At 40.0% G+C, this 24,195-nt stretch overlaps 1 protein-coding gene and 1 long non-coding RNA gene across 2 annotated transcripts in view; one reads left to right on the plus strand and one right to left on the minus strand.

Annotated features, from left to right (window-relative positions):
* The window catches only part of LOC110579117, a 255,213-nt gene that overhangs the window by 195,154 nt on the left and 35,864 nt on the right, over positions 1–24,195 (plus strand). The window lies entirely within an intron of this gene.
* On the minus strand, positions 6,196–11,916 carry FABP12 (fatty acid binding protein 12). The gene is made up of 5 exons (XM_021688661.1): positions 11,844–11,916; positions 9,487–9,659; positions 8,997–9,017; positions 8,044–8,124; positions 6,196–6,261 (listed from the first exon to the last, which is right to left on the minus strand). The coding sequence occupies exons 1-5, from the start codon at positions 11,914–11,916 to the stop codon at positions 6,196–6,198; spliced, it is 414 nt and encodes a 137-aa protein (XP_021544336.1).

A 24,195-nucleotide genomic window follows, 5' to 3' on the forward strand; every position in this document is an offset into this window, starting at 1 on the left:
CCCACCTGGTACTAAATGCATATTTCCATGACATCTCCATACTGTATAAATATGAAAATTTCCCAAAATTCAAAATGTGTAACAGTATTCTCAACTTTAATTCTTAAACAGAATTCTCATCTATCAATGCTAAGCTAAAACTTACTAGACCTTCTGTGTGTCTTAGTCCAACTTCTCTGGTCTCAGATTCTTAGATTTTATTCATTTTGTCTAGCACATTGAGCAAGAATTTCCTTGATTCTTATCTCTTTTATATGTAAAATCTAAAAAAAAAAAAAACCTCTAAAAGCAAACAAACAAAAAACCCACCAAAAAATGAAGCTCATAGATATGAAGAATACACTGGTAGTTGCCAGAGGTGAGGGTAGAAAGTAGAAGAAATGGGTGGAAGGGGAGTCAAAAGTTTAAAAAAACAAATTGCCTGGTGTCTTAGTCTGTTCTGACTGCTATAATAAACTACCATAGACTGAGTGACTTATAAACAACAGAAATTTATCTCTCATAGTTCTGAAGGCTGGGAAGTCCATGATCAAGCACCTGCAGATTTGGTGTCTGGTCATGGCCTCTAGCATTTCCAGGCTCTCCCCTTTCAGTGGCAAAAGGGTTGCAGCAGCTCCGACCCTTCATCTCAGATTCAAGTTCACACAAAAACATCACCTGTACTAGTAGAAATATTTTTCTTTCAATAATTACTTAAGTTTAATTTGAAAAGAAAAAAGGGAAACAGGGAGAGGAAAAAGGAATTAATGAGTATATAGAAATATATAAATACACATATAAATATAAAATAAAATACAAATAAGGAAGAAAAGATGTGTAATTGCCACAGGTCTTATTTCCGTCAGTTATGGCATGATAGTACACTGGGGCATTTAGATACCAATTTGGAAGGCATAATACATTAGATGTATACTTTATATTTACATCAAAATAAATTCCAAATGGATTAAAAATTTTGATGTAAAATATAAAACCATATGAGTAGTAGAAGAAGAGAGGCATGACTATTTGTATATCTTGGGGAGTGGGGGGATTATTGAGCATGACATCTGAGGTGGGCGTCCATTGACTTGTCTGCCCAGCAGCCCGTCTCTTCTGAGGGGCTCCCACTGCCCCCTCCCTTCTTTCCACGTCCCACATAAACCTGTGGTCTGAATAGGTGTCTTCTCCTCTGAAGCCATCTTCCTGGCCACAGGGGCTTGTCTAGAGATGAGCTCCTCATCCAAGCTGAGCAAATCACTTCCCTGGCCACCCATCTGGGTCACCTTGAGATTCTTTGCATCCCTCTCTGTTCGTGAAACTGAGGAGACTGTATGTTCTAGCGCTGCCTTTGGAGGCATAATAAAAAATAAAGTAAAAAGAATCTCCTGATAGGGCGCCTGGGTGGCTCAGTTGGTTAAGCGACTGCCTTTGGCTCAGGTCATGATCCTGGAGTCCCGGGATCGAGTCCCGCATCGGGCTCCCTGCTCAGCGGGGGGTCGGCTTCTCCCTCTGACCCTCTTCCCTCTCATGCTCTCTGTCTCTCATTCTCTCTCTCTCAAATAAATAAATAAAATCTTTAAAAAAAAAAAAAAAAGAATCTCCTGATAAGTCTGTCTCATATAGGTGATACGTTAGTCATGGTTTGGCTATTTTCTGCTTTGTAAATCTTCAGCTCCAAAAGGTAATCTTTCTAATCATTTAGGGAATGAGAGTTTAAGTTGGGTTCAGGTTAGTTTTATTAATTATGCATTTAACATAGAAAGACTCTAAAAGAAACTTTCATAACTTTGTGATTTCCAGGGAAGCATTGTGGCTCAATGGCTAAAGAACATGGGCTTGGGGTCCCAAAGACCCACTTTTGAACCCAAGCCCTGGTATTGATCAGCTGAGGAAATTGAGCCTCCCTGAGTCTTAGTTTATACTTTTGTAAATACTTCACAGAAAAGAAAACGAGGCATGCATCAAAAGAGCTAGACAGTGTCTGGCACTTAATAATGACTCAAAAACCAGTGCATTGTGATTGTTGTTGTCCTATTTTTTCCATCTCAGATTATTGTCAGCTGAATTATTGAAATAGAACATTATTTTTCCAAATTTGTCTACTTAGAAAATATTCAACTATTCAACATTGTTATCTCTACTGTTTATTTATTTATTTATTTATTTTTTTAAAGATTTTATTTATTTATTTGAGAGAGAGCACATGAGAAGGGGGAGGGTCAGAGGGAGAAGCAGACTCCCTGCCGAGCAGGGAGCCCGATGCGGGACTCGATCCCGGGACTCCAGGATCATGACCTGAGCCAAAGGCAGTCGCCTAACCAACTGAGCCACCCAGGCGCCCCTATCTCTACTGTTTAAATAAAACCAAAATATCCTCCCTTTCTGTAGTAGGTGGTTTTCTGATTTCTATTCTAATATTTTGGCCAAATCTAAATCAAAGAATATGATATTTAAGAACCCAAACTTGGGGCACCTGGGTGGCTCAGTCAGTTAAGTGTATGACTCTTGATTTCGGTTCAGTTCATTACCTCAGGGTTGTGAGATCCAGCCCTGTGTCAGGCTCTGTGCTGGGCATGGAGCCTGCTTAAGATTCTTTCTCTCCTTTTCCCTCTGCCCCCCACCCCTCATTCATGTGCGCTCTCTCTCTCTCTCTCTCTCTCTCTAAAAAGGAAGGAAGGGAGGAAGGGAGGAAGGGAGGAAGGGAGGAAGGGAGGAAGGAAGGAAGGAAGGAAGGAAGGAAGGAAGGAAGGAAGGAAGGAAGAGGGCGCCTGGGTGGCTCAGTTGGTTAAGCAACTGCCTTCGGCTCAGGTCATGATCCTGGAGTCCCGGGATAGAGTCCCGCATCAGGCTCCCTGCTCGGCAGGGAGTCTGCTTCTCCCTCTGACCCTCCCCCTCTCATGCTCTCTCTCTCTCATTCTCTCTCTCAAATAAATAAATAAAATCTTTAAAAAAAAAAGAAAGAAAGAAAAAAAATGCAAAAAACTTCTGGCTTAGGATGAACAGGCTATGCCTCTCTAGGAATAAGTTCACATTCCCTATATATCCTGAATAGTGATTACTGACTTGAACGGAATGGGTACAAAGTGCATGGAGGCTGCAGCATGGAGGGATGCACTCCCTAAGACAGACGTCCTGATAAGGTGTGCACTAGAGCCCACGTGTGCCTCCCTCGCCAGGCTGTTGTCCTCACTCTTGCTGCTTCTGCCACCCTTGTTGCTAGTTTTCTTCTCACCTGGGCAAGGCAATTATCTATCCACTAAGAAAGTGGTATTATATCTTTCTCTCTAGGTGAAAGCATTTGGTTTTTAATCCGTTATTTATAAATTCCTGAGATGAGCATGCCAATGTGATACTTTTTAAACAGATCTCTTTCGAGTCAGTCAAGGGCAGGGAACACGACTTAGCTCTCCTTTGATCACCCTTCTCATGCAGTGCTGGGTACATGGTGAATGTGCAGTAAATCCTCAATTACAACATCATACCAAAGCCAAGAGCACTGTGTGTGAAGCTCCCGTATCCACTGACCCTTCAGGTATCAGAGCAGCGCTGGGTTCCATTTCAGGCAGGAGAATGCTTCTTTCCAATTTCTGTGCAACATGCTGTTCCCGGGCCCTGCAGCAGGCTGCTCGGGTGCACAGCATCCACAGGGTGGTCGGAAAATAGCTCCCTCGGCCTCAGCCTGTGATCCTCTCTATCCAGTCCAAGCAGCCAGAGGATGTTTTTCTATGCCTTCCATTATCTTCTTCACCATTTCAGTAACCGAAAACTAAACAAGCACTTCTCACACTCCCACTGGAGCTCCAAGATCCCCTAATATATCAATTGAGGCAAATAAGCAATGAACAGGTCACGAGTCCCAACAGTCAAACTCTATGTCATCGCCTGGACCAAGCTGGGCATCCTGCCACAGGCTTTAACGTAAAGGATAGTGGTGCCTGGGTGGCTCAGTCAGTGGAGCGTCAGCCTGCGGCTCGGGTCCTGGGATCGAGCCCCCCCCATCGGGCTCCCTGCTCAGCGGGAGGCCTGCTTCTCCCCTCTCTCTGCCCCTCCCCCTGCTTGTGCTCTGTCTCTCTCTCTCTCAAATAAATAAATAAATGAAAGCTTTAAAAAAATAAATAAAGGGAAGCTTGTTTCTTCATTAGTTGGATGTAGTGTTACATTGATCTGTAATTGTACACTGTGAACCTGTTTCTATCTTGATTCCCTCTGTTAACAGCTGTGAGGTGAACTATCCAGAAACATGGGTTCTGGTTCCAGGTCCTCCTAAAACCATCAGGGTGCTATGGAAATGTACAGTTTACCCATTTGGGCCCGTCTCTCCATCGACACAATAAAGTGATCAGTCCACGCAGTTCCTGAAATCCCTCCCTGTCCTAAACTGCATAAGGTTCGGTGCTAATAAAACAGAATAGTCTCCTTTGCCTTGGCTTTTAGTGTGATGGTAGTATTATGTGTTTTCTATAAAAAGAGCTTGCTAATATATTAGATTGTCAGTTACTGCTCTAGTTGCAGACCTGTGCGTTATTCGCTCACGTACATTGAGGTATAACCTGTGAGACACACGGTGTCCAGCTAGTTTATTAAAAAATTAATATTTGGGGTGCCTGGGTGGCTCAGTTGGTTAAGCGACTGCCTTCAGCTCAGGTCATGATCCCAGGGTCCTGGGATCGAGTCCCGCATCCGGCTCCCTGCTCCGCGGGAAGCCTGCTTCTCCCTCTCCCACTCCCCCTGCTTGTGTTCCCTCTCTCGCTGTGTCTCTCTCTGTCAAATAAATAAATAAAATCTTTTAAAAAAAATTATTATTTTACCTTTTGACCCCCTTCACCCATTTCTCCCAGTGGATGAAGGGGGTTAAAAGGTAAAAAGAAAAAAAAGGAACTGCAAACTATGATCCAATGAAGCTTCTTTGTTAATTATAAGTTTGATCTAAGCATAAATTTTTACCAACAAGACAGAAAATAGTTTCTTACATACCAATTCTTTTAAGATGAGTAAATGCTTAAGTTAGTACTTCCAGTGGTCCTCATCCTATTAATTTTAAATTGTTGCACACTACTAATTTTAGATAATTGCCCTGGTGTGCAAGGAATTGAAAAACACTGAGAGGCTCACAAAATAAATGGTTATGTTAGAAAATGCTCAGTGAAATTAGCATAGATGTTTATAACAAAATTTTTCTTTATAGAGTTCTATTCATATCAGTGCGTGATGTAATAATTTCGACATTAAATTAAAAATTCTGAGCATTTAGGGGCGCCTGGGTGGCTCAGTCGGTTAAGCGACTTTCTTCGGCTCAGGTCATGATCCTGGAGTCCTGGGATCGAGTCCCGCATCGGGCTCCCTGCTCAGTGGGGAGTCTGCTTCTCCCTCTGACCCTCCTCCCTCTCATGCTCTCTGTCTCTCATTCTCTCTCTCGCAAATAAATAAATAAAATCTTTAAAAAATAAAAAAAATAAAATAAATAAAAATTCTGAGCATTTAGGACAAAATTCTTTCTAAATACAAATCATCATATACTATAATAAGTTAAATCTGAAATATGAATCATCCCGAACAGCCTCCAATGTCATTTGATTGTAAACTCTCTCAGGGCATGGATTCTTCTGTTTTGTTTTCTGATGTGTCTCCAGCACCTATAAAAAGATATTTTTGTTGTTGTTTTTAAAGATTTATTTATTTATTTGAGAGAGAGAGCGTGCACACGAGCATGGTGGGGAGGGGCAGAGGGAGAGAGAATCTCAAGCCGACTCCACGGCTGAGCACAGAGCTCAATGTGGAGCTCAACTCCACGACTCAGAAATCACGAGCCCAAGATTACGACCTGAGCAGAAACCAAGAGTCAGATGCTCAACCAACTGCATCACCCAGGCACCCCAAGAAGATTTTTTTTAATTAATACTATTTTCCCAATATAGTGCAGATCATGTTTTATATAAAGGGTTGACAAAATATGCCTCATGAGAAAAAAAATCAACATGAAGTGCCTTTCTGAATGAATTAGAGCAGCCTGGAGTTGAACAGGATATATCACGTGGTTTCCCAGAGCTCCCAATACCAAGGTGGTATATAATACAGCCATATAAAGTAAGCAAACCAGAATTGCCAATGTTTGTGCACAGGCTCTCTCATATTAACAGTTGTAACATTTCACTTTGGAGTTTTATTTAAACAACCTCAGCAGTTTGGATCACAGTTTGGGGGTGCTTAAGAGTTTCAGACTGAGTTTGTTGGTACTCTCTCATACATCCGAGTGCAGATAACATTGTTCACGGCACTTTCCTAGGAGACAAATGAAGGATGAGACAATTCAGTATTATTGGTGAAACTGACTTTTAGAACAATGCAAACTAAGTACTATCCATACACACATTCTTTAAAAATCTTGAAAAGATACCAACTATTTGTTAGCTGATTTTGCTAACAAAATGGCAAATCGTATGTTATATATGATATATGTGGTTATACATATATATGGTATATATGTAATGTGTGTATATGTATATATACAAAAATGGCAAATCATATATATATGTGGTTTAACATATATGGTATATATGTAATGTGTGTGTGTATATATATATATATACACACACAAATGGCAAATCATATATATGGTATATGTGGCTATATATGTATGACAAATCATATATATGGTATATGTGGTTATACATATATATGGTGTATATATATAATGTGTGTGTATATATGTACAAAAAACAAGGCAAATAGTATAAAATTTGAAGTCTGTTAAAACATTTTAAATGCCTATGGTGAAGCATTTTTGCTAATTCATATAACCTACATTTTTCAAATAATAACATTAAGTTACATTGATGTAGTATTTTATGGTTTTTAGAGCACTAATATATACATGATGGGATTTAATTCTCTCAAAAAAACCATGAAGACAGTCCTACATTTTTGAAGGCAAGTAAACTCAATCTTGGAGAGGATAAATGACTCATCCAAAGTCACAGAAGTACCAAATGGCAGAGATGGAAATGCACATTTTGAATTCTGAATCTATATTCTTCCTAGTGAATTAAAAACATATCTGTTTGGTGATTAATGTCATTATAAGGAGAAATAAAATCAAGTATCCTTCGTCTTCCACTTATTACTTTATAAGTAAATGTACTCTTCATTGTTGAAAGAAAAAAAATCCTTACATTAAGAAATGAGGATAGGTTTTTTTTTTACTTCCACATAATTCTTACATATTCCCTTAGAACTATTTGACATTATGTCCAAAATTGTCATTTTATTCATTTCAGTGGAACTGGGGGTTTGGGAAGAAGAATCATTGGCATATTTCCCTCCATTGTGTAAAAGGGAGAAAGATGACCTGAGAAGCCATCCTCAAAGGGAGCAGAATGGACTCAAAAAAGTATACATTGGAATTAAGCCAGCCTGGGTTTTAATCCCAGCAGCACCATGTTTTTCTAAGATAATAGCCTTAGGTAAGTCAGTGGCTGACTCTCAGTTTTCTCAACTGTTAAATAAGCTAATTAGTCTTACCTCACAGAATTATTGTGAGGATTAGGTAAATAATATATGAAAACATGCAAACACGGTAGCCACAGAAATGTTAGTTTTTAATTGTGTCAACTCATCCATACACCAAGGAGACACCACTTAAGCTTTGTATTAGTTTAAATTTCCTTTTCATGTGTTTGTTTGGTGTTGAGCTGGAAAACAGTGAGAAATTAATCTTTGTATGGAGCAAAGGATTAGCAACAACCCACAATCCCTGCTGAAATCTTCATTGCACAAATACGTGCTGGTTTTGGCTTATGTGCAAGTCAAAGAATTAGGCGACATAACTTTTTTATTTTCTTTAGCGTTTTAGTTCCTCAACCCATGCGCATTTTATAATATTTATGATCATGCATAAATATTATATCTATTATATTTATCTGCCAATGTCTTCCCCCATTCTTATAAAGCAAGAGAAAAAAGAAAATTACATTGACTTCTATTATTTTATAACAAGCTATTTGAATGATTTTATATACAGGTGTTAGAGCAGGTGACGAAAATAATGACGAACAGTTCACTCACCACCACCATTTTCCCATCGACCAACTTTCTCTTTATGGTGTTCTCTTTGCCATCCCAGTCTTGAACCTGAATCAAAGAGTCCTTTTTTTTTTTTTTTTAAGATTTTATTTATTTATTTGACAGAGAGAGACACAGTGAGAGAGGGAACACAGCAGGGGGAGTGGGAGAGGGCGAAGCAGGCTTCCCGTGGAGCAGGGAGCCCGATGCGGGGCTCGATCCCAGGACCTGGGATCATGACCTGAGCCGAAGGCAGACGCCTAACGACTGAGCCACTCAGGTGCCCCCTGAATCAAAGAGTCCTTATCGAAGGTTACCACACTCTGAAAACGGATGAAACGGAATTCAGCTTAGACTGTCACATTTGAATACCAACATTTTATCAAGGACCAAATCCTTTTCAGCGGTTGTGATATTCTCAGGCAGTTTTGGAATGGTGTTTACAGTTTTATTTATATTTTAAGACTTTGTCAACACTAAATATGTTGGCTGATTATTCTGAGGGAGGAAAAGTTTTATAAGAATAAAAATATATAATCTTGAAGAATAAGTAAAACTCTCTTTTCCCTGAGAAATGAAGAGGGGTAGATATCCTATGCCCTCATTTCCTGCCCGCTCTCCACTGCACGCACAGAAACTTCTCCAAACCCACCACAATGCTGAATATGTAGACTAAGTTAGAAAGCAGCTCCCATTGTGTTAAGCCACTGGGGCCTGTGGTTAACGTGGTACTGAGGCACAACCTCACCTGAACTAGTTAATATAAGTTTTATTCATTGTAACTTTATCCATAGAAAACTGCTACAAAGTAGGAAGGCAGAACTTTTGTTTCTGAGAGAAGAATCTAAGGAAATGATTCTCAAAATGCGTCTGCTAAGCATCTGCATCAGAAATGTTAGAAATACATGAACCTGAAAATTAAGAGATGTTAAAAAAAAAAAAAACCCTGCATATACATAGTCTAGTATTAGACTGGACTGGAAGACTTATCCTATTGCTGAGTGTCATCTCTTATTTTTTCACTCTAATCAGCTGTTAAAATAACCCTTAACCTGGAAGAAAGAATAATAGCCCATTTATCTAGCATGTATGATGTAATTATGTATTCTTTTAAAATTTGACCACGAGAATATGAAAAAAAATAATAAAAATAAAATTTTAACTAAAAAAAAAGAAAAAAGAATGTTAGAAATACACAGAAATACTTCGGGTGCCTACCCCAGACATCAGAGCCCTTGGGGATGGGACCTACAAATAGGCACTTTTCACAAGCGTCACAGGAGATGTGTATGTATATTAAAATTTAAGATCCTCAGATTTAGGCTTTAGCCCAATGTTTATCTAATACAGACTTTGGATGTGTTTGCTATAATTGTTTACATACTTAGAATGATTTCAAATTGACATTCTTATGAAATGTATCTGAAAGAGTGTTGAAGGCCTCACCTTGGTTTTATAGCCCCCTGGTGTGGTTTCCTCAAACTCTTCTCCGAGTTTAAAGGAGATCTCATTATTTTTAAAGATGCTTTTGGTTTTTATAGTGATCAGATCTTCCTGTGTACTGATGGTCACAGTGGGTCTTGCCAGACAGGCAAGTTTCCTGCTGGCTCGTCCTATTCCTGGAAACCAGATGAAAGGACACCATAGTTAAATCTGTTGCTGGCTTTAGAAACCCATGTTCACTGCGTAATTCTTTACTAACTAGGAGGTCTGTGAGCTAAGCAGATTTAATGCTGCATGAATTCAAATATCTGAAGCTAGTAGCACTACCATTATAAGTTAAAATAGGTTATATTTTGCAGAAAAAAAATTAATCTCTAGTTTTGGCTACTGGTTGTCATGTTTCTTTTTTTTTTTTTTTCTTAAGATTTTATTGACTTATTTGACAGAGAGAGACACAGTGAGAGAGGGAACACAAGCAGGGGGAGTGGGAGAGGGAGAAGGAGAAGCAGGCTTCCTGCCGAGTAGGGACCCCGATGCGGGGCTCGATCCCAGGACCCTGGGATCATGACCCGAGCCGAAGGCAGACGCCCAACGACTGAGCCACCCAGGCGCCCCTGGTTGTCATGTTTCTTTAGCCCAGTAGTTATTGATCTTGTTGGTTCATGAACCTCTTTGAGAATTTTATTAAAGCTCCTATTTTGATAAAATATCTCCCTCTTAGCACATGTTGTGATGAGCACTGGGTGTTATATGCAACCAATGAATCATCGAACACTACATCAAACACTAATGATGGACTATATGTTGGCTAACTGAACATAATAAAAAAAAGATCTCCCTCTTTTAAAATGCACTCATTTATACAGATGAAATACTTTGACATGGTTTATTTAAGATCTTTATCTCTTCACTTATATTCTAATATGTACATATATAGAGTTTGTTTTTTCCATCATGTATTTTTTTATTGTGCTAAAATATAGATAACATAAAATTTATCATTTTAACCATTTTAAAGCATACAATTAAGTGGCAATAGGTACGGGGCGCCTGGGTGACTCAGTCGTTAAGCATCTGCCCTGGGCTCAGGTCATGATCCCAGGGTCCTGGGATCGAGCCCCACATCGAGCTCCCTGCTCGGCAGGAAGCCTGCTTCTCCCTCTCCCACTCCCCCTGCTTGTGCTCCCTCTCTCACTGTGTCTCTCTCTGTCAAATAAATAAAATCTTAAAAAAAAAAAAGGTGGCATTAGGTACATTCACAATATTATACAACCATCACCACTATATATAGAATTTTTAAAAATATAAATGTTCTATTATAACAATTGTTACTCAACTTACTTTTCCCCATCTCTATATCTTAAAGATTTTCTGTGTCAGTACACATAGATATAAATTTTTGTCATTGCTACATAATATTTTATAGAGTGTATATATTAATATTTATTTCATCTGTCTCCCTCTTGAAGGACATGTTGTTTGTTTCCACTTTTTCTTATTATAAGTAATGCTATAGTGAACATTCTTACACACACAGCTTTATGCAGTACATGTAGGACTATTTTCTAAAGAAATAGCATCACATGTACAACAATACTTAAATTTCTAAGAGAAGATAAATTGGAGAAACACTCTAATATGGTTCATGAATTCATATTGTGAAACATGATAACAAGTTGTGGTGTATTAGATAATGATTCCCAAAGATATTTACACCCTAATCCCTAGAACCTGTGAATGTCACTTTATATGCCAAAGGGGATTTTGTAGATATGGTTAACTCAAGGATCTTGAGATAGGGAGCTAATCAGCCATGTGGACCCTAAATGTAATCACAATTTCATTATAAGAAACTTCCCTTATAAGAAAAGGAAGAGGGACATCAGACTACAGAAGAGGAGAAGGCAATGTGACAATAGGGGCAGAGATCGGAGTGTGGTGCCCAGACACCAAGGAAGGCCAGCAGCCATCTCAGCTGGGAAACAAGATCTATTCTGAAGATCCTCTAAAGATTTAGAGCAAATCCTTGTAAAAATGATTATTTTTAAAAAATAATTATGACTTTTTGCTTTAAATTATTTATGGAAATAATTTGCCATTTAGTATATGATGCTTATGTGTTTCATCTATGTAAACCCATGGTAAATTACATGAGGGCAAGAATTCTGTCAATTACAAACTAATTTTGCATAGAACTATATCTAGGTCCTGAACCAATGTTGATCATTTCTATGTGATTGTTTCTATGTTTCTATTGGAGGGAGGGGCCCAAGATTAATCTGAGACCATACAGACCAAGTTTCTGTGCTATCAAATCTCCCCTTTTTACTGGCTATGATATGCAGGTAAAAATGGCTCACCCAGCTCTTTCATGTTTCTTTCAAAATTTTCACAAGAAATGGATTTCCATGTTCCTTGGAGCCGATCAACCATTCTGTCTAAACTGATCTGAAAGAAAAATAGCATCATTAGGATGAGTATGTTATTGTTGCCTGAAATAGTGTTTTTAATACAATTCTTGTGGATAGTACAGAAAAGTCAGGGGGAAAGGTTAGGAACTCTAATCCTTGTCATCTTTTCTTAATATCATCCAGAGCAGGAAAACTCTCAAATGTAAGCTGGTCAAGATGAAAATGGAAACAGTTTTTGGCAGGACCAGATATAATTTTTCCATCTCTAATTTAGGATCAAAACTAGGTTTATAAATTCTAGTTCCTTCCCTAAGAACAGTGACACACACACACACACACACACACAGAGCAATGCATAAGGGGAACTAGGCAGCTATGTTTATGCCCTAGGACACCTGTACTCCAGGTCTTTGTTTCTCTTTCTCTGACCAAGGGTGATCTAGAATAAGCCAATTTATCAGCTGTTTAGAGATCTTATCACACTCTCATTCTTGATAATTTGAACTAAAACCCAGAAGGATTTCATAGATGATTTGGCATTTGAACTAAAAAGTTAAATTTAGTGAGGGCTAGAACAATCATTTTAAACCATGTACATATTGAGCAAGAGAATGAAACATAGAAAAAAAAAAAGGAAGGAAAGAGGTTGTGTTCACACACACACACACACACACACAGCCTTGTTCCTGATGCTTTTCCAGATGTCAGCTCAATTTCCCATAAGCTTAGAGAGTCATCACTGCCATGAGAACACCAAATATCTTCTTAGTAAATCCCCCTTAATTTAGGCTAGGTTCTGTTCCTTTCAATCGTGACTGAAACACTCTGATGTCCACTGATATCTGTGAGGAATCAGAACAGGGGATAAGGAGTATAATAGGAAATACACCAACTAGAGAAGAGGACATTTCCAAGGTTAAAAGACAAGCACAGCCTTACACATGCCATCAGCTCTGAGAACATCATTGTTAATTCTAGGCAATGCTTGATGTCCATATGCTAACACAGAGTTACTAAGAAAAACTGAAATTATAAAATTATTTTAAGACAGAAAAGAATAGCATTTTATTAACAATTCCCATTAAAATGTTAAATTTCCAATATCTATAAGTATCTGTAAAAGCACTTATCCAGGCCAATGGTCCTACTGATAATTATTCAACTAACACGTATGGAGCACTTAGTATTATATGCCCAATATGAGACTAAGCAATTTTGCATACACCATTGATTTAATGTTCCAACTGTGGTTGAAAAAGATACCATAGCTTGTTTGATTCTTTTCCTTTCATGTGTTAGGAGGTTTACCATTATGATTTTTTTTACATTAATGTGTACAATTTATAGTTATCCCCACTCAATTGAATAGCATGAGGCTGAAGCCAGTAAATGACTCACCACTGACGGTACTAAAGATATTAAAATTAGGCACTGAAGTTACTAAAATCCCTAGGATTTTTTTAAGAAAATGTCAAGTGTGTTGGATGCACACTGATCCTCCAACATAAGGAAATCAACTATTGGAAATCACCTCTTTGAAGAAGATGTCATATTGGGAGCTCAGTATTGGTCTCTATTGCTGGCAGGTTAGACTTTCAGAGAAGTATCAGTAAAATAGAGACCAGGCACGGCCTCCATCTCTGCCCCTGTGGTTCCTCTGTTCATGTGCTCATCGTGTCAATTCAAAGACTGGCTGATGTTCACTGGCCTAGTCATGTGTCTGCTTGGTTGCTCACTGCCTGTTCTGTGATGAATGCTTTCTGGTGTCCATTACTATGTGAGTCAAAAGTCTTCACACACTATGCCCGTTCCCTCAAGTACATCCACATTCCTCAATGCCAAACTTCCTTGACTTCAATTTTTCAGTCCTTTTCCTTCCAGACCCCTGACCAGCCCATCAGAATATTCCCTCTACCCATGCGTATGTCTTCATTCTCACCTCAGCCCAATGCTCCCTCCACACAAAATGAGTAACAGGTGCACCACTTTGAGCTTTGTCCATTGGGACGATTTTTCCTCACCACGGTTTTCAAACCCCCTCCCACCCCGAGGGTAATTAAACCACTGCCTGTTTTTAACTTGCATTCACACACTAAGCTGACCTGCCCATAAAACATTGTTCAAGCTCTTCTTACTCCTTCAGCTGGTTACATGAGTGCCCCACAAAGTCGAGGAATGATCTGAGGGAGGGTTGCTGGTACGCCCGTGGTGGGTGACATGAGGAGCTGGGCTACCTGCTCATGTAGTTACTTCATATATTCTGGTCTGCTTAGCCTTAATTCCAGATGCACAATTTTGATCTTATTTTGGAATGCTGGGCCTGCCTGAGTCTATGATTCTGTGGGTCTAACAGAACCCAGCTCATAATGGACAGTTCCAGACGCATGGTTACTTGGTGCCTTATAATCAAGAATTCTGTCTCTGCAAGTCCCCAGTAACACACCAGGAACTCTTTTCAAAAGTGTATAAGTTTCTGTTGCAGGTGGCATGGTCTTGCTCCGAAACCCCAGGGGTCTGTGTTATGATGCTTCCACTGTGGCTTCATCTCTCCGCCACACTGCATATTTTCCCATCACTAATACCTCCAGTGGCTTAGGGTTTGCCAGATCATATGGCCCAAGAAGCAGGGCTGCTTGCACTGTAATTCTGACTTTCTGCTCCAGGCCTCATTCAAAGCAGGGAGCTATTCCTGTCACCCACTATATGGGCTGGAGCACATTCCTAGATGTGGAATATGTTGCCACCATAAACCAAAGGATCCTACCAGGAATTTTGTTTCCTTCTTTCTGGCACAAAGGCAAGATGCAGCGATTTGTCTTTTGGAAGAGATGTTCTCACTGCCCTTGACCCAGCTGGATCCCTAAATACAACAGTGGAAGTTCACTCAATTGCCACCAACTTAAACTCCCATACTCTGCAGTGCATATGTCTTGCCAACACCTCCAGTATGCTAGCCATTCTTGCTCATCCTCCTGATCAACATGATATGTAGGATATCCAGACAGCTCAGATCTCATCTGATCATATTACAACAGCAGGAGGTAATGTAGGCCCCTAACCTGTAAATGTATATTGTTCCACGTAAATGCAGTTTCTATTCCTTTTTCTGATCTTTTCTTATTGGGATAGACAAGAATGCCATAACATGCACTTGAAGCCATATTAATCTGCTCCAGCAAAGATAACATAACTGGCACAGCAGCCATGATTGGGGTTATTATTTGAGTTTGTAGTAGCCTACAGTCATTCTCCGAGATTCAGTTGGTTTCTGCAGTGGTCAGACTGGTAAATTAAATGGAGCTGTGATGTGGACCACCCCCCTCCCGCCCCCGCCATTCTTAAGATCCTTTAGAGTAGCATTCATTCCTCCCCATCGTTACCACCAAATACAGTGGATTTTGATGTACCATCTTAGCCAGGACTGCAAAGGAATAGGGGATAGAGGGGATTGGGGTGTAGAGGTGTCATTTTAGAAGCTCTCACTTCACCTTCCCCCCTGTGATAGCTCCCATTTGGTTTGAATGAGAAGAAGTCAAGGTGGGGTTCCTTCAACAGTCAAACATGTCAATTCCAATCATATATTTGGAGACCAGAGAGTTGACCACTGGATGGGTCCACAGACTTACTGGACCTTCTGAGAGCCAGACTTAGGCTGGGATTCTGTTTATTTCAAAGCCTGGCCCCTGGATGCCTCCACTCTACCATGATGCTTTGAAATCCTATAAGTCAATATAGGATTTTGAGGGTATTCGATATTTGGATATTCCTCTTTCCAAATATTTGGATATTCCTCTTTCCATAGTGTGTATTTTCTCAAGTAAGTATCATAAGTCTCTTTTGAGGAAACTTGGGGAAATTAACACAGTATATTTTTGCCATGGTATTTCAAAATTCTTCCTCCTATGGACTTAGCCACCTCTTCAGCCAGTGGTTTCTGGGTCTGAAAACTGGCTGAGTTCTGGGATGTGGGCAAAAGATCAAGACTTTCTATTGAGATTACCACCCTTAATCTGCTGTTCATATATATATTCTTGCCTTCTTTTGGTTAATATATTAAGTAACACCCTCACTGGCTAGTCATCTATTTTACCTCTAAGGATATAATGTTCTCTTAATCATCTCCACATCTCCCTCCAGGTCAAGTCCACTTGGGTGCCCTTCAACTTTCCCTGGTGGTATGGTAATTGTAACCCCCTGGCTTCTGGCAATAAAATGCTGCTGTTTGGTCCCTGTTGCTTCAGAGTCTCATCATTGCCATTGCTATCAATGAGCCAGCTAATAGAGATAGACATAGGTATGGATGATGCATATAGATCTCTGTTCTCTTTCTACAGAAAGGTATTTTGGCTATATTGAGCCATAGCAGAAGTACAGGTCTCATAAATTTCCTACAGAAAAAGAGAGAGGAGAACCCCACCATATCAGAGTTTCATACAGTGTTGTGGCATATTGGACTTGGGTTATTTTAACTAAAAATTTGAAGTGTACTAGAGCTGGACAAGGCATAGTGGGCACCCTGTAGAGACAGGCATGCTAGGAAAACGCAAGCCTTAGTCATTTGCTATTCATTCAATAAACTTTGAGTATATAGTTATAGATATATAGATATGTAGATATATAGATATATATATCTGTATAGTAGAAACGTGGAGAACTGGTTGATATTTTAGACCAGAGGTCAGCAAACTATGATCTGCGTACCAATTCCTGCCAGCACCTGTAGATGAAGTATTACTGGAACACAGCCACAGTTATTTCTTTGAATATTATCTAAGGCTGTTTTCACATTACAGTAGCAGACCTGAGTAGTTGTGACAGATATCCCATGGCTCACAAAGCCTAAAATGTTTACTATTAGGCCCTTTACAGAAAAATGGTTGCTGGCCCCCATTTTAGAGTCTCATGTTTGATTATTTAAAACTCAGGATCCTAACAGCTACTGTGTTTGTAGGCTTTCTGTGCTTAGGATAGAAAAGTGGTGGATAACATTTTTTCTTCCATAGCTTTTTTATCAAGAAAAGACATTTTTATAATTATGTCATGGGCAAGGCCAACAGAAAATGTAATTTAAGAAGCTAAGCTCTGGCATTTCGTAAAAGTTACATGACAGAGAGACGGCTATCAGTCAAATATAGATGGAATATTTTTAAAAATTGCTCTGAGTGCTGCAAGGCAGAAAGTCACAAGAATTAAATTGATTAGGAAAGAAGCAGGGTAAAAAAAGCTGTCCTGCTGTCGGCCTCATCCTGAGTTTAACCTCCAGGGTCTAATGATCCTGTTAAACTCCAAAGCTTTCTTCAGAAGTGGCCCTGACTCTCCCACCCTTTTAGTCGCCCTAGTGATGTTAAGCTCTCAGGGTTTTCATGCACTTCTAATGCACTTAGATTAAAACCATGCTGGGAGAAAAGTATCTTTAATGACTTTTCAAAGGGAAATGTCCTGGAAATAGGGCAAATCCACCACAAAACTTTCAGTGTCTTGGTAAATAGAACACAATACTCTAGAGTGGCTTCTCTTTTTGTATTGGTTGGGCTTTGTAGGGCATTAACAAGATTTGGGAAGAGTACAGCCTTTCCTGGTCATCCCTCAGTAGGTGCTCATTGAGGACAGTGGGAAAAGGCTGCACCTTGGCCATCCGCGAGACTCAGGGTGTTTCCGCATCGCCCCCACTGTTCACAAGAGAGCTGGAAGTGAGCAGCCAACAGGAAGCTGGGGCCCAATGGCTGGATGAGACACGTGGCCACACAAGCAAGCAACCACGTGACATATGCTCCATACCAGTGTTCTTCACACATTTGTTTAATATTTTTTAGTAGGAAGGATAGCAGGTTGAGTTGTGTCCCCCAAAAAGATATGTCCAAGTCCTACCGCCTGGTACTTGTGAATGTGACCTTGTTTGGAAATAGGATCTTTGCAGATGTAATGAAATTAAGGATCTCAAAATGAGATCATTCTGGATTTAAGGTGTTCCCTAAATCCAATGACACATGAATGAAGTTGAGAGAGATTTGAGACACAGAGACAGAGGCAAAGGCCAAGAGAAGACTGACCAAGACAGAAACTGGAGGGCAGCCATAAGCCAAGGAATAAATACCAAGTGCAGCCAGCAGGCACCAAAAGCTAGGAGAGAGGCATGGAGGGGCGCCTGGGTGGCTCAGTCGTTAAGCGTCTGCCTTCGGCTCAGGTCATGATCCCAGGGTCCTGGGATCAAGCCCCGCATCGGGCTCCCTGCTCTCCGGGAAGCCTGCTTCTCCCTCTCCTACTCCCCCTGCTTGTGTTCCTGCTCTCGCTGTCTCTCTCTCTGTCAAAAAAAAAAAAAAAAAAAAAGGAGAGAGGCATGGAAGAGATTCCTCCTCAGAGCCTCCAGAAGGTTTCCAACACCTCAATTTCACACTCTGGCCTTCAAAACTGTAAGATAATAAATCATAATAATAAATCATAAATTTCTGTCATTTGAAACTACCAAGTTACGATAATTTGTAATGGCAGCCCTGTGAAACTACTAAAGGGAGAAACTAATTTTTAAAAATCTTAGGCCATTTTATGTTTAAAGAAGGAGCTTATTTTACTATGTAAAATACCATTTAAACTTATGAAGAATTGTCTATTTCACTGGATTTTTTTTCTTAGTCAAAAATTTTCATATTTACCAAGGATAGAGGTAACTTTTATAGATAATAATAACAGTAAGTAATTATGATAATATAATAAAAGACTGAGTAATAATAGTAATAGTATAATTATATAATAAAATTATATAAATTAAATTTTTTTCTGAAATTCATATAAGAAAAACGCTTTCCTTATTTCTCTAGTTTCTCATCCTCTCCTCTTTCCCTGCCAGTTTTCTTTTGAAATATTCAGAATCGTACAACTTCTTTGGGGTAAATATTGAAGGATTCTTAAGATTTAGATGATAAAATAAATTACTTGATAGTGGTAAATAGTATAGTGTTATGCTTTATTCTGTTTCAGAATTTCAGCAGATTGCTAACTTCAGGCTGTTCTTGGGGTTGAGTGCTGTCTGCTTCTGAGCGATCCTGTGATTCAGACCAATCAAAATAAGAGGAAGACTTCCTGGAGGTATGAGTAAGACTGCAAGGTCAGGGCCAGGCAGGCAGAGGGCCTGTGATTCAGATCCTGCTGGGTTGCCAGGCTCTCATGCCCTTCTCTTCCCACAGTTAGAGCTGTTTGAACCCCACCTGCTGCCTTAGCATTGTCCTGAGGCCGCCAAGGTTACACATTCACCAGGTTATTATAAATTAGCATTAACTCCAGTGGTTCCCAAGCTTGACTTGCATTTGTAAAAATGCCAACCCATGTGTGCACCCTAGATTTCTCAATCGGAATTGCCAAGGGCCAGACTTGGCAATGTGAATTTTTAGAATGTCTCCTAGGTGATTCTTCATCTAAGGCTCAGTAATGAAGGGTAAATGCACTGGACCAGTGGTTCTCAAAGTGTGATTCCTGGACCAGCAACATCACCATCACTTGGGAACTGATTAGAAATGCAAATTCTTTTTTTTTTTTTAAAGATTTTATTTATTTATTTGACAGAGACACAGCAAGAGAGGGAACACAAGCAGAGGGAGTGGGAGAGGGAGAAGCAGGCTTCCCGCTGAGCAGGGAGCCCGATGTGGGACTCGAAACCAGGACCCTGGGATCATGACCTGAGCCGAATGCAGACATTTAACGACTGAGCCACCCAGGCACCCCAGAAATGCAAATTCTTGACTTCCCTCCCACCCAAAGCTTGCTGAATCAGAAACTCTGGGAAAGGAGCCTATAACCTGTGTTTTAACAAGCCCTTCAAGTTTGAGAACCACAGCCCACGCTTAGATTCACTTCCAAAGAAGAGAGTATGGAACAGTAGAAATAATAATTTTAGAAACTTGGTGGCCATCATCTTAACCAAGTGATCAAGTTTAAATCACCTGTGTTAAGTCATACTGATGTCATGTGCCCCTTGATGTGATGCAGTCAGAAGGTACTTCATCTCTGTGGTTTTCTTCCTAAACACCCATAACCCAAATCTAGTCATGAGAAAGCATGAGACATGTGAAGACAAAATTGAGGGACATTCTTCAAAACTGTAAGGTCTTGAATAACAAGGAAAAACTGAAACTCTCACAGATTGAAGAAAACTAAGGAGATATGATGACTAAAAGCAATGTGGGATCCTGACTCAGATCCTAGAACAGGAAAGAACATTAGTGGAAAAACGGGAGGAGTTTGAATCGACTATAATTTAGCAGCTAGTATCATACCAACTTCCATTTCATAATTTTGGCAAATGTACACCATAATGTAAGAAGTTAACATTCGGGGGAGTTGGAGGAATGGTATATAGGAACTCTCTGTACTATATTTGCAGCTTCTCTATAAATCTAAAATTATTCCCGGGATGCCTGGGTGGCTCAGTTGGTTAAGTGACTGCCTTCGGCTCAGGTCATGATCCCAGGGTCCTGGGATCGAGTCCCGCATCGGGCTCCCTGCTCCGCGGGGAGTCCGCTTCTCCGTCTCCCACTCCTCCTGCTTGTGTTCCATCTCTCGCTGTGTCTCTCTCTGTCAAATAAATAGATAAAATCGTAAATAAATAAATAAATAAATAAATAAATAAATAAATAAAATTATTCCCCAAACTGTTAAATGTAAAAATAAATTTAAAAAATAAGACCAAAAATATTGTCCATGGATCAGTAGCACCTGACTCACCTGAAAGCTTGTTAGTAATGCCGGTTATTAGAACTCACTCCAAATCTGCTGAATCAGAATCTGCATTTTTCAAAAGATCCTTAGATGAATCGTTTAACGTACAATAACATTTGAAAAATCCTGCTCTTTACCACAAGCCTGGGATTTAGCATCAGCTCTGTGTTGTCCGGGCCAGAAACCTGAACTAGTTTTGTTTAAACATACCTTCTTCTTAAGACCTCAGGTCCGTTTTCAACCTAATGCAGAGGGCTAAGCTTCTGTGCCCCTCCTTAGGGCTCAGTCCTTACATAGTAACACCTTCAAAAAGGCTCAAAACCTATCTTGTGTTTGTGAGAAATTTTCTCCCTTAAAAGACAGGAGCCTTGCCTTTGATCCCCGACTCTGGGATCCCTGCCTGGGTCCCTGCTACCTGCCACAAACTTCCCTCTTGCTGAAAGTCCACTTGCCTGCCATTTTAAGCGCTGCCTCCCAGGAGCCTCCTGTCACATCTTTCAAGGCGCCTCCCATGCTGCGGTCACTACAAACTCAGATGTTGTAGTCTGTTTGCCAGATTCAACCATGCCTGGAAACATCTAGAGATAGGATGGCATGTGGGGAATTTGCTTTTCTATCAAACAGCTCAACAAAAAGGACAGGACTTCCAGAGACCCCCGTGTTTACCAAAAAAAAAAACCCCCAAAACAGTAGGACATATGATCAGAGGTAATAGGTAGGAGCCACTAAAGGCCTAGGAATAAAACTAGAAAGGTAAACAATTTCCTCTGCACCCAAGATTTTTACTTTTGTGTCATTGAAGTCTCAGAAACAAGAACTGAACTGATTCTATAAAGGTAGTTTCTTGATGGGGTATTATTTATAAAATCCAGTTAGGATGGTGAAAATGGACCATTCTGCAGATATATTGGCATTGACCTTCTCCTCTTGAGGAGAAGGATTGGAGTGAATTGCTGAAGGTATAAAGTCAGGAGAGAGGTGCCTGGGTGGCTCATTGGGTTAAGCATCTGACTCTTGATCTCAGCTCAGGTCTTGATCCCAGGGTAATGAGTTCAAGCCCCATGTTGGATTCCACGCTGGGCGTGGAGCCAACTTAAAAAAAAAAAAAGGAGAAATTACTCTTTGAAAACCTGACTGGCTCAGTCTTCCAAGGGAGACCAGAGCTTCTTGCTTTTTGTAGGGAAACACTGGGCATCATGGCAAGTGTCATCCTCGGGAAATATTATCTGAATTGAACCATGGCACATGGATTTGTCAGGGAAGAGTTGCACCAGCACCCAAATGATTTGAGAGCAACGGAGATAAGCCCACAATGATTTGGAAGTTAGAACCAACCTGGTGAGTGGGGCGTGGGGAGAAGTTTATGGGATTCTATGCCTCACTGAGCCATAAGAGAGCTCTGGATGGGGCTGGATGTTCCCACAAGTCTACAGGTGGCAGGTAAGTTAGGGATCACCGATATGCAACTCTCTGGGCATGCTGACCATGCCCAAGTTGCAGTAACCCAGAGACGTGCATTTGAGCCAACACACCATACTCTACAAATGCACCCATTTCTAACCTTTTTGTGTCATTTCTTTTAATCTTCACTTTTGAAAAACTCTGATCTTGTTGCTGATGAAGTAGAAAGTAGATCACATTGTGATCAGGATAGATAGGAATACTATCTTTCACAACATCAGTGACTAAAGAAGTTGCACAACCAGGGGAGGGAGGGAGCAGGGCTACCTGAGAGCTCTGATCCCTTGCTGCAGTGGAGAAGGCCAACTGCGCCCTAAGGTGGGCACGGTTGACTTTAGTATCAACTGTAGGAAGCAAGTTTACTATTCTATCAAAATAATCGATGGGATAATCTAATATCATCTCCAATTAAGATATTCAACTTCAAAATTTTGACACTTTAGAGTCTAAGATTGCAATGAAATATTCAGTAATAAAAAAACATTGTCATAGAAGGCAGAACACTTATATCTTTGGCTTTGTGATCCTAAGTGTGCATTATGAAACTAGCTCTAGGCTAGGCAGTATGTGAGCAATTTATTCGTCTTATATTAACATCAACTGTGAAATCTAAAGTGAGTGATGACATTCCAGGAACAATTGCATGTAATAATTCTTTAGCAGGTTTGGGCAATGTGGAGTAGCTATCATAAGGGAAAATGTCAGCTCACGCTATTTTAATGACGATGATGGCTCCATGGAAAAAGAACTTAGGGGAGAATGAGTTTAGTGTCTGGGTTCCAGTTCAAGTCAAAGTGAAAATGAAAAGCAAACACTATTTTGAAATTAATTTAGGGGATTACTGGTAACAGATGAGAACTTATGTTTCAGGGTTGTCTAGAAACAAACACCAACAATTTTGGAAAGCAGTGAGATTTGTTCATTCATTTATCTATGGGTATACAAAATTATTTATACTCTGATCAAAAATATGAAAAAAATTGCATAATAAAATGACTGGAATTAAATGCACTAAGTTAATCGTGTGAGATGATCCAACTGTGGGCAAGTTAAATTTTTTCTTCCTACTTTTCAATAATTTCAGTTTGCCTGGAATCCTTCCATAGTTAAGAGAACAAATTCCATTTTAAAGATAACCCACAAAAGGGCAAATACTTTATGATTCTACTCATATGAAGTATGAGTAGAAGTATCTATTTCTATCAAAGTCATAGAAACAAATAAAAAGGTGGTTACCAAGGGCTGCAGGGTGAAGGAGAGTTTCTGTGTTGATGGAGGTGGGCATAGAGTTTCAGTTTTGCAAGGAGAAAGGTTCTGGAGAGGTGCTGCGCAACAATGTGAATACACTGTATGCTACGGAACTATACACTTACCAATGGTTAAGACGATAAATTTGTGGTATGTCCAAATAACCACAATACAATATATAAAATCTTACTGCAAAGATAAAATTTTAAAAATAAAATATATTCATCAAGGGCTTGTGAGACTGACCAGATATGGGAGTTAAAGTCAGAAATTAGTCTCAAGTGTGCTCCTGGTGCACATCATGCAAAATATAGAGTATCCCGGAGGGGAAGCAGTTTTGTAAAGAAAAAGGAGATATGCATTCAACTTAAATAGCCAGTGTCTGTAGGAAAGCCACTTTAAAGTGTGCATTGGCAAGTTGGATACAGAGTTGGATACAGGAAAAAAAGATTGGGATCAGGGGGAAAAACATGAGAGACTCGGTGATCTGATGAGGAAGAGATCACTCAAGATTAGAGTGTAAAGTAAGAGGAACAGGTGCAGAGGTATATGAAAAACTAACATACAAACACAACCAGTGGGGTGACTAAGAAAGGGAGACTGTCTGAGTTTCCCAAGGCTGCTATAACAAATCACCACAAATTGGGGGACTTATAACCACAGAAATGTATTCTTTCACAGTTCTGGAGGCCAGAAGTCTGAAATCAAGGTGTCAGCAAGACCGTCTCCCTCCACAGGCTCTAGCGGAGAATCCTTCCTCGCCTCTTTAAGTTCCTGGTGCCTCTAGGCATTCCTAGGCTTATGGCCGCAGCACTCCCATCTCTTACTCCATCTTCGCATGGCCTCTTCCCCTATGTGCATATCTTTCCTCTTCTATCTCTTA

The sequence above is a fragment of the Neomonachus schauinslandi genome, chromosome 4 (assembly GCF_002201575.2).
Source record: "Neomonachus schauinslandi chromosome 4, ASM220157v2, whole genome shotgun sequence".
Classification (NCBI taxonomy): Eukaryota; Metazoa; Chordata; class Mammalia; order Carnivora; family Phocidae; genus Neomonachus; species Neomonachus schauinslandi.

What these genes read in the sequence shown, in the direction of transcription:
- FABP12 (XM_021688661.1), bottom strand. Translation starts at nt 11,916, where the DNA reads ATGGTTGATCGGCTCCAAGGAACATGGAAATCCATTTCTTGTGAAAAT. An exon ending in CAGGGGGCTATAAAACCAAG is followed by an intron (nt 9,018 to 9,486) that starts GTGAGGCCTTCA and finishes TAAGTCTTCCAG; the next exon opens with TCCAGTCTAATACTAGACTA. An exon ending in TCGATGGGAAAATGGTGGTG is followed by an intron (nt 6,262 to 8,043) that starts GTGAGTGAACTG and finishes TTTGTCTCCTAG; the next exon opens with GAAAGTGCCGTGAACAATGT.